Below are 12,746 nucleotides of genomic sequence, written 5' to 3' on the forward strand. Positions count from 1 at the left end.
TATGTGTCTCTCGCATATCTATATTTTTCTCTGTCTCCTCCTTCGTCCCTCCCTTCCACAAATGGAAAAAATATCCTCTGTTGAGGATTAACAACAACAACAAAATCAGAACTAACTTATTACTTACTATCTGCCTCTCCAGTTTTCAGGTGAGGTTTCTGAAATGTTGCTTACGTTGCTTTCTAAGGTTCTGTGCTTGTAAAACACTGGGCTAGCACAGGTTTTTGGGTTGTCTCACTTTGGGATTCCAGTGGACTGGGACATGACTGTTTTCTAGGTCTGAGGTTTCAAGGGTCCAAGCTCCTGTGCCCTGTGGTCACCAGGAGCTTCTGGAGGACTTGGTGAGGGGGATCTGCATGGAGACCAGGGCAGTGCCAGGCCCCCCACACTAGCAGACAGTGGCATCTGGGTCTCTCCCCAGACATGGCCTTTGAGGGCATCCTATCTCTCACCAGCCCTGTGACTGCCTTCTCATCCTTGGCCACCAGCCCCAGGTCAGGCCCCAGCAGGTGCGAGTCAGAAGAAGGTCAGGTGGACCCATGTCGGAAGGAAAAGGCTTAGGGACTCATCACTTGCCCTGCTTCCCTCCTCAGGATCTTCATCATCTGGGCCATCAGCAGCTGGTTCCGCCGAGGGCAGGCCCCTCAGGACCAAGTGGGCCCCGGAGGAGCCCCGCGCGTCGCCAGCCGCAACCTGTTCCCCAAAGACACTTTAATGGTAACTGCTGGCTGGGAAGCCAGACAAGGGAGATGAGAGTGCCAGGGAGGGTGTGGGGGAGTGACATGGGTAGTGATCTGGTTCCTGGTTACTGTCAGGTCTGTGAATGGGTCCAGAGCTGAGGAACTCTGGGTCTATCCATAATACATAAAACCTGTCACTCAAGTGACACCAGTAAGGGAAAAGTAAATTCTTTTGGTTTTGTGGGGTTTCTATCCCTGGGGAAGAGGAACATCCAATGAGTCACTCAATTGTTTAAAAACTATCTTAGCCGAGTCCTTAATGTATTTTGTTTCAGTATGTTCAGGCTTTAAAAGTTGCAAGGGGAAGGGGTCAATTTGGGAAAAAGGAGACATATGTAAAACTTTAGACAATTTAAAAAAAAAAGTTGCAAAGGGAGTCCTAGCTGGTTTGGCTCAGTGGATAGAGTGTCAGCCTGCAGATTGAAGGGTCCTGGGTTCAATTCTGGTCAAGGGCATGTACCTCAGTTGTAGACTTGATCCCCGACCCCGGTCAGAGCCCATGCAGGAGGCAACCAATGGATGTGTCTCTCTCACATCAATGTTTTCAGTTTCCCAGAATTGTAGTCAGCGGGGTGACCACGGCTCAGCTGTTCTTGGTCTGTGGGCCTTCAGGGCTCTGGACAGAGATGGCCACGCGGACGTGAGAAGAGAGGGAGTTCTTGGGGGCATGGCTTCCCTGTGTTCTCGGTAGTGGCTGATGTTCCTGCAGATCCTGACCGTGCTTTATCCATAGCCTGCAGAGCTCTGACTGGGAAGGCCGTAAGAGGCTGAGAAGGGAGAAGATAATTCAGGGAGGTCTTGATCCTTTCTAACCCCAAATTCTAATTGCTAGCTGGCCATTCTCTTTTTTCTTTTAATATATTTTTATTGATTTCAGAGAGGAAGGGAGAGGGAGAGAGAGGGAGAAATATCAATCGATCGGCTGCCTCCTGCACACCCCACACTGGGAATTGAGCTCGCAACCCGGGCATGTGCCCTGACCGGGAATGAACCGTGACCTCCTGGTTCATAGGTCAATGCTCAGCCACTGAGCTATGCCAGCCGGGTGAGGCTGGCCATTCTTTAACTGTCAAAGTTATTCATATTAGTAGGCTGACCACTGCCACAGCTCTTCACCTGCTCTTTACCCGTCAACCTCAGGGGCTCTTAATGAGGAACCCTAAGCTCCCCACTTCTCCCAACAGAACCTGCACGTGTACATCTCAGAGCACGAGCACTTTACAGACTTCAACGCCACGTCAGCACTCTTCTGGGAGCAGCACGACCTTGTGTATGGCGACTGGACTAGCGGCGAGAACTCAGACGGCTGCTATGAGCACTTTGCTGAGCTCGACATTCCACAGGTGGGACGGCTCCTGAGCTCTGGCCCCCAGGCTGCTCACCTTGCATGGAAGGGCCTTTCCATGAACCAACTCCCAGTCCTGCGATCTGGAGGTTAGGCTCCAAGCCTGGCTGTACCCTCAGTTCACATGCTTCATGGCCACAGGCAGGTCCCAGAAGTCTCTGGGCCATGGCCTCCACACATCTCCGTGTGGATGGAGTTGGAATTGGCCTAGGATCGTGTATTTCTGTGGTTTTAACCAGTGAAAGATTACTAATTATCCTTGGGGGTGTCCAGTCATCACTAGTTTGTCAGGCAGCCCAATCCTATATAATAAAAGGGTAATATGCAAATCGACCAAACAGCTGAACGACATGTCTCTCTGACATGCACTGACCACCAGGGAGCAGACGCTCAACACAGGAGCTGCCCCCTGGTGGTCAGTGAGCTCCCATAGGGGGAGTGCTGCTCAGCCACAATCCGGGCTGACGGCTGGCGAATATAGCGGCCTGCCTCCCTCATAGCAGCGCTAAGGATGTCAGACTGTGGGTTATGCCCGCTCCCCGCGGGGACATTCCCCGAAGGCTCCCAGACTGCAGGCTGAGGAACAACCCCCCCCACCCCACACACACACACACACACGAATTCATGCACTGGGCCTCTAGTTTGAAAATAACAATTAACATTGATTAAGCACTTACTTTGTGCAGGGCACCAAGGTAGGCCAACTAGTGTAAACCTGCCAGTAACCCTATAAAGTGGGAACTCTTCTCTCCAGTGATGAGGACATTGAGGTACAGAGAGCTAAAGTGACCCACCTAAGGTCACAGAGCTAATGAGAGATTTGAACTCAGGCTCTCTGGCTGTGGATGCTGGCAGCCCCATGTTCCAGTTCTGCCTCCCCTAAGATGCCCTTCCTGACTCTCAGGCTCTGGCAGCTGCCCTCTCTGGGCTCTCCCACCCAAGCCCTGCCCACACGGGGGGTTGTCACTTCCTGGACATGGGTCTCTCCCCATCATGGGACTGTGAGCCCTCTGAGGGTAAGGCTGGGACTATCTTGCTAACCGCTGTGCCCCAGCTCTCTTCAGCATGGGGCTGGGTGCAGAATGTTGAACAATCAGTGAATTTGCTGCATTAATGACGTTGCCATCTCCTTGGGGCTGCACACTCATTTATGTCTCTCTAGCAGGTCTCCTTGGCCTCCTGAGGGGGAAGGGGTCATGTCTGCTCTGTCTCTGTCTTGGTCTGTGGGGGTGGCTGGACACGGTGTGGACAGTCTTTCTGAGGCCGATGGGCCAACCTGTGCTGAGGGATGGCTTCCACCAGACTCTTGCCCAGGACCCAGGCCCCTCCCTCCCTGAGGTCCCCACTGGCCTGAGGGGCAGCAAGCCTGGCAGCAAAAGCCACCCCAAGGACTTGGATCTGACCCTCCTTCCCAGGTTTGAGGTGGGAGGGTATCTCAGTTGCACCTGATTTTAATTTATGGCGCTGACTGATGACACGGAGAGGCCAGTGCCATTGAAAGAAGAATTAATTACATTTCTCGAGGTGGGCGGCGCCATGTAACACAGGGCCACATGGGGAAGCACATGTAACACAGGGCCACATGGGGAAGTTTGTGCAGGAGCAGAAGGAGTGAGAGGGGAAGCCTAGGCCAGAGTCTCTACTGGGGTTTCCTCAGGAAAGACTAGGAGGGTAGGGAAACAGCTTAGGAGGGCGTGGGTGGGGCTGTGGGTTTGGGATTGGTTGGTTTGCATATAAAAGGCCTGTTCCTGGGCAGGGGAGTTGTCTATTATCTGTAGGAATTAGCTAGTAGGGGCAGTCTCTACCCAGCTAGCTATGTCCTCCAAGATGTTAAAACAGTATAAAAAACAAAAACAGGATGAACACAGAGGTGGACTTCAGAGGCAGGGAAGCGAGGAGGATGCAGTGTGGCCAAGTGAAGCCAGCTCTGCACAGTCAGAGAGGGCTCAGATGTGCCCTAGCAGGTGGCCACCCCTCTTCAGTGTTCTCCTCTGTATGTGGTGGGCGTGAGCATAATGCCCCGCCTGGAGATCTGGAAGAAGAAAGGTACGGGCAGAGCGGTGGGACGTAGATGGTGAGAGGCAGAGCCTCAAAGGAGCCCACAGACTGGGTTCAGATCCATTCACTGCACATTATGTAAGCTCTCTGTGTGAGCCCTAGTGGGCTCTTCTGGAAAATGGGTATAACACGACCGCTGCAATAGGTCTGTGTGTTGTAGGAATGTGCACCCAGTGGATTAGGCAGTTACCTTTTGGAGTACCCAGAGCAGGGTCTGGTGCTCCCCCTCCTACCCCCACCCCAGGTTTTACTGTTGAATGAATTAAGGTCATTTATTGAGCTCCTACTTCGTGCCTGAGTGACATGCCAGGTGCTCTGGGATAATCCCGACTGCACTGCTGTGCCCTCAGCTCTCATGACCTGCACCCTGCGGGTGGGCATAGAGGCTCAGCGTGGGGAAGTGCTAGAACCGGGATTTGAAGCTGAGTCTCTCTGGCTCCAGTGTTTTGCTCTTAACCACTTAGCTACACTGCTTGCCTGGCCGGAGAACTGGGGGGTGGGGAATCTGCTGGGGGCGTATGTCGTGAGGCGCTTCAGCATTTCCTTCTCTCTGTTGGCCCGCCTTGCAGAGCGTTCAGCAGAATGGCTCCATCTACATCCACGTCTACTTCACCAAGAGTGGCTTCCACCCAGATCCCCGGCAGAAGGCCCTGTATCGCCGGCTCGCCACAGTCCACATGTCTCGGAGTAAGTCAGTCTCCGCAGCTCAGGGCCACTGTCCAGGCAGCTGGCAGCCTGGGTGCCCCAAGCCAGTGAAGGACCTCGAATCCCAGGTCCACAAGGACTGGCAGGAACCCTGCGCCCAGGGAGTCTGGGATTGGAGGCCCATCCTTTGTGCCTCTGTAGACACCCCTCAGGCAGACATGAGAGCAGTGGGCTTAGAATGAGCAGGTGGGTCTCGCTGTTGTGCTCAGTGGTTGTGCGTTGACCTATGAACCAGGAAGTCATGGTTCAATTCCAGGTTAGGGCACATGCCTGGGTTGTGGGCTCGATCCCCAGTAGGGGGCGTGCTGGAAGCAGCCGATTGATAATTATCTCTCCTCATTGATGTTTTTCTCTCTCTCCCTCTCCCTGTCTCTCTGAAATCAATAAAAACATATTTTAAAAAATATATACTTTTTTTTTTTAAAGTAAGAAAGAAAGAACAGGTGGATAAGAGGACTTTGGAAGGGGAGGTGATGGGCCAGCTCCTGTGTAGCACCTGGCTTGGTAGAAGTAAATGCTTAATAATAGTCTGTGCATGGACAGTGGGTTGATTTAATGAGCACAGGGAGACGGGAGGCCCTTTGAAATTTGTTTCATTCAGTGTGACCTCTAATCGCATCGGTGTCAGCCCAGTCCGCGTGAATGGGCACTGCACACGTGTGTCACCCTTGAGATGCCCTGTGGGACGGTGCCTGTGTCCCAGGTGACCTGTTCAGATGGGTCCTGTGTGGCTTTGCTGTGAGCCCTCTATTCTCAGACACACACCTCTGAGCAGTGCCCTTTATTTTCGAAGGCAAGATGCTGAGGGCCCTGGGACTAGATAAGGTCCCCTATTCTCATCCTTGCTGGGTGCCCACCAAGTGAATCCCTATCGGATGGGACTGCGAGTCACCAATGAGAAGCCCTGGGTCAGGGATGGCCATTTGTGGCTTATGACACAGCCTCATATTAAAATACTTTCTCGCCCAGGGCATCTCCTTAAATTATTTTTTTTTTCCTCTTGTTAGAAGTACAGTTGACCCTTGAATAACACAGGGATTAGGGGTGCCAGTCCTCTACACAGTTGAAAATGTGTAAATTTTTTTTTTCATTTTTTATTTTGTATAATTTTTTACTCCCCAAAACTTAATTGTCCCTTAGTATGTTTGGGGGATTGGTTCCAGCACCCCAGTGAGTACCAAAATCTGAGGATGCTCAAGTCCCTTTTATAAGATGGCATAGATCAGTGCATACAGTTAGCGCTTCACATCCATGGACTCCCAACCGCAGATCAAAAACAATAGTTATTTCTTTTTAAAAATCTGCATAGAAGTTGACCTGCACAGTTAACTTCCATGTTGTTCAAGGGCCAACTGTATATGGTTTAAATATACTTTTTATTGATTTCAGAGAAAAAGGGAGAGGGAGAGAGAGACAGAAACATCAGTGATGAGAGAGAATCATCGATCGGCTGCCTCCCACACCCCCCCACACCGAGGATCGAGCCCACAACCCGGCCATGTGCCCTGACCGGGAATCGAACTGTGACTTCCTGGTTCATAGGTCGACACTCAGCCACTGAGCCACGCTGGCCAGGCTGTATATGGTTTAAAATTCAAATAATAAACAAAACAGTGAGACTCATCAGTCCCTTTTTCCCCAGTTCCTACCCCCCACAGGCAACTGCTTTCAAATTCATTTAGCTGTTTCTTCTGTTCCTTAATCCCCAAGGCTCTCAATAACAAGTTGCTACCTCAATTTCTTGGCTTTTCCGTTTTAGATATTACCTCCTGACCTCTTACTCTGGAAGAGGAAATCCTAGCACATTAACATAATTTTGACTAGACTAACATTTAGTATTCAAATGATTGAGTGTGTGATTCTTTTTTTAAAATATGTTTTTATTGATTTTAGAGAGGAAGGGAAAGGGAGAGATAGAAACATCAATAATGAGAGAGAATCATTGATCGGCTGCCTCCGGCAGCCCCCTACTGGGTATAGAGCCTGCAACCCCAGGTATGTACCCTGACTGGGAATCGAACCATGACCTCTTGGTTCATAGGCCCATGCTCAACCACTGAGCCACACCAGCCGGACTAGTGTGTGGTTCTTATTTACATCTGAACCACACAATGAACATAGTTTTTTTTTTTCTTTCCTGTCTAATTTCTCCTTTTCTATGAGGTTAGTGAGTGTTGGCATTTTTTTGCTCACTCTTTGTGTCTTTGTCCCGGAGTCCACTGTCTCCTAATTGGCTGTCATAGGAATCTCTCCCTGTACTTGAGTTTCACCAGCAAATTTTGTTAGCTCCATCTCAATTTCATTTCTTGTTCCTATGAATTTGGTGCTGGTCTATCCAGCTGTTTTGTGTGTGGCATGGTAACAGACACACTTCTATTCTTGTGGTTAGGTCTTTCTTATTTTGATATAAAAATAGCCCAGTCTCTGCGGCTGGGACCCTGGACTGGCGATCTCGGGAGGGATGGTACGGTGGTGCCAGGTCTAAGTGTTGTATTTTGTGAAAAGTGCTGAAATAACAGGAATTCATTCAGAGACCATTTCTGTGCCACAAGAAACAAAAGCTTTGTGGCTGTGGAATGAGACAGAAACACGACATCCGGGCTTGGCCGATGTCACAGATCAGGTGGTACTGGCTGTTCCTCAAGAACATGTCCCGCCCTGAATCGGTGGTGCAGTTGGTTGGAGCACTGTCCCGTGCACCAGCATTGTGGGCTCGATCCCCAGTCAGCACATTCCAAGTGGCAGGTTCAATCCCCCGTTGGGGCGAGTAGAGGACACAGCCGATCGACGTTTCTCTGTCACATCAATGTTTCTTTCTATCTCCCTAACAATCAATAAAAACATATCTTGGGGTGAGGATTAAAAAGAAAAAGATGTGGAGCTTGGGTGGAGGTGGACCAAGGTGGGGGAGAAATGAGGACATCTGTAACCGTGTCAACAATAAAAATAAAGTTCCGAAGAAAAATAAGAATATGTCAAGCTTGAAGGTCAGCTCCTCCGGCTCAGTCAGCAGATGAAATTGCCATCCTCCTGCCATTAGTGGAGGGTAGTGCTGTGGAGCCGCCTGAGAAAGATAGGAAGTTGAAGAGAAACCTAAAGGGATAATAACACTCACTGCTGAGGAACTTCAGCAGGTGAGTCTCACAGTTACAGCTTCTCTGCTCTGTGGTGCGTGCCCTCTCTGTAGGGACCACGAGAAAGAACTTGGAAGGGAAAAGAGCTTAGAACAGTGGTTCCCAGCGTGGGGCGCATGTCCCACAGGGGGGCAGTTTGATTTTTCTTTAAAGATATATTTTATTGACTTCAGAGATGAAGGAGAGGGAGAGAGAAATTAATGATGAGAGAGAATCATTAATCACTGCCTCCTGCATGTCCCACACTGGGGATTGAGCCTACAACCCAAACATGCGCCCAGACCAGGAGTTGAACCCTGACCTCCTGGTTCATAGGTCGATGCTCAACCACAGAGCCACGTCAGCTGGGCCAATTTGATTTTTTTTTTTTTTTTGTAAATATCATTTTATTGATTTCAGAGAGGAAGGGAGAGGGAGAGAGATAGAAACATCATTGATGAGAATCATGGATTGGCTGCCTCCTGCATGCTCCCTAGTTGGGATCGAGCCTGCGACCCAGGCATGTACCCTTAATCAGAATCGAACCCGGGACCCTTCAGTCTGCAGGCCAACGCTCTATCCACTGAGCCAAACTGGCCAGTGCCCAATTTGATTTTTAAGGGGGCAATTCGAGAATGAGTTATTAACTGTAAATTTTATGCATTTCTTATGGTTCTAGGGGGCCTCATATGCAATTTATACTAATAAAAGGGTAATAGGCTAATTAGACTGGACGTCTTCTGGACGACCATCCGGATGTCCTTCCTGACAAAACTGAGCCTGGGGGAAGCTGCCCTGCGGTGGTCCTGGGCAGCAGCGCCTGCAGCCCAGGAGACGGAGAAGCCGTCTGCCCCATGGTCCCAGGCCTCAGCCAGCTGGAGAAGCTGCCCTCCCCAAGGTCCCAGGCGCCAGCGCCTGCAGCTAGCTGGCTGCAGCCCGGGAGACAGAGAAGCTGCCTGCCCCGCGGTTCTGGGCCACAGCCAGCTGGAGAAGCTGCCTGCCCCGTGGTCCCAGGCGCCAGTGCCTGCGGCTGCGGCCTGGGTGAAGCCACCCACTGTCCCCTGTGATGCCGGCCGGCCTGGGTCCCAGGTGCCTGTGGCCAGCCAGAGAGAGGGAAGCCCGGCTCCCGGGTGCCTGCGGCCAGCTGGAGGAGGGAATCCTGGGTCCCAGGAGCAGGGCCAAGGCAGAGGCGTTTAGGGGCGATCAAGCCAGCAGGGGAGCAGTTAGGGGCCATCAGGCTGGCAGACAGAGGTGGTTAGGGGCGATCAGGCAGGCAGACTGGCGAGCAGTTAGGAGCCAGCAGTCCCAGATTACGAGAGGCATGTCCCCCATGGTGGTCCCGGATTGGAGAGGGTGCAGGCCGGGCTGAGGGGACACCCCTACCCCATGCACGAATTTCGTGCACTGGGCCTCTAGTATAAAAAAATATATTGTGACATATTTATGCATTTCAGTTCTCTATTATATTATTTGAAACTTTATTTGCTATTTTTTATATCACTTCATATTATTATTTTTTTAAACAATTTCTTAGTGATTTCTTCCTCAGTATTTCACCTATCCTTTGGTCCTTTTATTTTTCTCTTTCATGGATGCCATGTCCTTTGGAAGCTTGTTTAGACCAAGTTAATGGCCTTTTAGGCTTCCTCCATGGGAATAGGAGCTCACTTTTTGAATAATAAGAATTATATGTCACAGGGAGGCATCAGGATTTTAGAGATGCTTAGGTGGGGCATGGCCAAAGAAAGATTGGGAACCACTGCTGTGTGCTCAGCCCATAGGGCTGCATGCCTCAAAGCTGGGAGCGAGGCCACTGATACTCTAAAAGCCAACGTTGCCCATATGGAAAAGGGAAATGTACGAAGAATCATCATCACATTTGAAAAGAAACAAAGAATGCTTTGGGTCAACCAATGATTAAATCACTTAGGTTTCTGGAGTGCGGAGGTTTAAAATTGGGGAGCTTGTCTTTGAGCACATTTTGATTTTTCTTCAGAAGTTAAGAAGTTTAGGATGAGGTCTTACACTGGAACTAGAAATAGAGGAAAGCCTTAGGGGGAAAATAGAAGAATAATTCAAATGTGAGGGAAAATGTCAGGGGTAGGTAGACAGATTATTCCCTCCCTAAGTTGTAAGTGTAACTGGACTCACTGAGGAGTGGCCCTTCTCATTGACTTTGTCTCAGAACCCACCCCCCTCTCCCACCTCCACATCCAGAGATGTCATTGTCATCAAGGAAGTGTTAGGGGCATGCTGGCAGAACTGGAAGTGATACAAAGTCATGATTGGACAGGCTTGATATGGTATATTTTTACAATTTATATATTTAAAACATAAGCCAAACAAACACATGATTTAAAAAGCTTACCTGCACTGGATTGAACAAGAAGTTGGTACCCCAGCGCCCCATGTGTACTGAGCGCTGGTAAGTGAGCGTGTCTGGAATGTGCTCTGTGGATGTTGAGCCCGCTGCTTTCCGCATGGCGGGACCTGTGAAGGGGTGGGCGAAGGTGAGCTGAGGAGGTGTGGCCTGCGGGCTGTCCTGAAGAACATGTCCCCAAAAGTGGGGTCGTCAGGGGCCTGGGGTGGATGTGCCTGACGCCTCAGAGGTTGTCTTAAATGAGACCCAGTCGGGTGGCTGCTGGCTTGCATCTCATTTACCCTCACTGATGCCATATTTTTTAAGGGTTTGCCTTTGGTAAGGGAGATCCTTGTCGCTGTGTGGTGAGGTGGTGGTCACAGTCACTGTGACAGGTGAATGCAGCCGGTGGACCTGGCAGGCCCACCAGGATCACCCAGGCTGCCCCACCGCTGGGACCCCTTGGAGCTGGCCACCCAATTCCAGGGCAAAGAATGAGAGTGTGGGAGCAGAACAGCCCCCTCCCCCACAGGGCCAGCACTCAGTCCTCTACAGCAGTTGTCCCCTAGAGATGTAGTGCCAGCCACCGAGTCATTTTAAGTTTTCTAGTGGCCACATAAGACACACACACACAAAACCCCCTAAAAGTATAAAATTAACATTAGTAATTTTATTGAGGTCAACATATTGTCGTTTCAACATGTAATTAGTATAAAAAGTCACCAAGATTACCTTACATTCTTTCTCTTCCTCTGCACTAAGTTTCAGAATCTGGTGTGTTTTGCACTCACAGCACCCCTCCGCTCGGGTCAGCCACATTGTCAGTGCTCAGCAGCCTCCCGTGGCCAGTGACCACCCTGTGGCTGCCGCACTTCTAGAAGCTTCTACTCCGAGGAAAGGTGGCTCTTTCCTCCCACAGAAGCCAGGTCCATCTTGTGTTATAATCCGTGTGGGTGCTGCCAAGTTGTAGAATGTTCTCCCCCTGAGCCAAAGCCTCTCCCCTGTGCCGCCTCCTCCAGGCCTCTGGGACCCGGCTGGGCCCGGCTCCTCCCTTCCCGCGTCAGCCTCTCAGGAATGCAACAGTAGCGGAGTGTGTCCCCCCGGAATTCATTCTTCAGGATGCCCACCCTGGGGTGTTGACTGCTCCCCTGGACGTGGGGCAAGGTCTCACCTGTGTTGGTCGAAGTGCTGGGATGGTATTTGTGCTGCCGTCAGAGCAGCAGGCCCTGGGCTGAAAGCCTAATCCCGTTCCGGAAATGTTTTTGAACATGAGCTTGTGTGTAGAATTCAGAAGCCTCTAGCCCTGGTTCTGAGTGGATGCGAGGGATCCGGCCCGGTGGCTTGTGTATATGTGACGTGCAGAGACATTCCTGGCTGGGCTCTGTGGAGCAGAGCCACTTCACAATGGTCCTGCCGTTCTCCAGAGGAGGGACGAGGCCCGGGAAGTGACAGAGCTTTCCAACGTCCCTTCGCTCCTGTGAGACTAGGGCTCCCGCTCTTGACCAGCTCCCTTCCCGTTTCCCCATCTCTCCCTGCCCCTCGGGGACAAGATGGAGAAGTCACAGGAGGGGCAGACTGCATCTTGGCCCAGGATCGGGAGAGCTGAAAAGCACCCAAGCGGGGTGGAGGTGAGGAGATCAGGCCTGAGCAAGCACCAGCCCCTTCCTCCTGGCAAGTCTTGGCTCGGTTCAAGGCGGGGAGGCAGAGAGCCTGTGGCCAGCCTGGCCTCTGCAAGAGGACATGAAGGCTGCTCTTGGCTGGGGGTTCGCAGCCCCAAAGGATTTCTCACGCTGGCGGTTCCGGGCCTTCTGAACTGTCCGCAGCTCGCCTGTTTACTCTCGTGTATTCCACGGGTCGTCACTGGGCCCAGCCCCGTGCGGGGTATGTCAGTGTCCAGATGGGCCCACCCCTCCTGGGGCTCACAGACGGGTTGAGGGGAGAGACAGCAAGCACACCGAAGGGCAGGGGAATTGGAGGCGGAGGGAATGTTGTGAAGGGAGTGCACAATGCAGGGAGCACGACTGGAGGCTCCTTCAGGGGTGCGCAGGGAAGCCCTAGGAAGAGGGACATTTGACCAGGGACGTGAGGGTGAGGAGAGCCACAGGAAGCTCCCAGCATGGTGGGTACGTGTCAGGTTGGCGCGTGTGAGGAGAGAGGGGCGTGAGGAGGACGAGGGTGGGAGGGGGAAGGGCTGAGAGGTCGGAGGGGCCTGCGAGCATGGGCATGAGGGTGCGCTGCGGGGGCCGCAGGGGCTGCCTGGGGTTCGGAAGTAGCCGGAGGGCAAGTTCAGATACTTGGTTTAAAAGAAGCGCTGGCTGCCCGGCATAGAGAAGGTCGTAGGAGGCAAGGGCGGCCGCCAGGAGGCCACCGAGGAGGTGGCTGTAGTCCTCCAGGAGGGGACGCCGGGGCTGGCTCGCCTTGGGGCC

General features: G+C 51.8%; 1 protein-coding gene across 1 annotated transcript in view; it reads left to right on the forward strand.

The window, feature by feature from the left end:
- Nucleotides 1-12,746, forward strand: part of CLPTM1 (CLPTM1 regulator of GABA type A receptor forward trafficking) — a 32,684-nt gene that overhangs the window by 13,059 nt on the left and 6,879 nt on the right. The window contains exons 3-5 of the mRNA XM_008158367.3: nucleotides 594-717; nucleotides 1,925-2,083; nucleotides 4,713-4,830. Coding sequence (XP_008156589.1) covers nucleotides 594-717; nucleotides 1,925-2,083; nucleotides 4,713-4,830 — 401 coding nt within the window. The remainder of the gene's footprint in view (nucleotides 1-593; nucleotides 718-1,924; nucleotides 2,084-4,712; nucleotides 4,831-12,746) is intronic.

Source organism: Eptesicus fuscus, chromosome 21 (genome assembly GCF_027574615.1).
Source record: "Eptesicus fuscus isolate TK198812 chromosome 21, DD_ASM_mEF_20220401, whole genome shotgun sequence".
Lineage (NCBI taxonomy): Eukaryota > Metazoa > Chordata > Mammalia > Chiroptera > Vespertilionidae > Eptesicus > Eptesicus fuscus.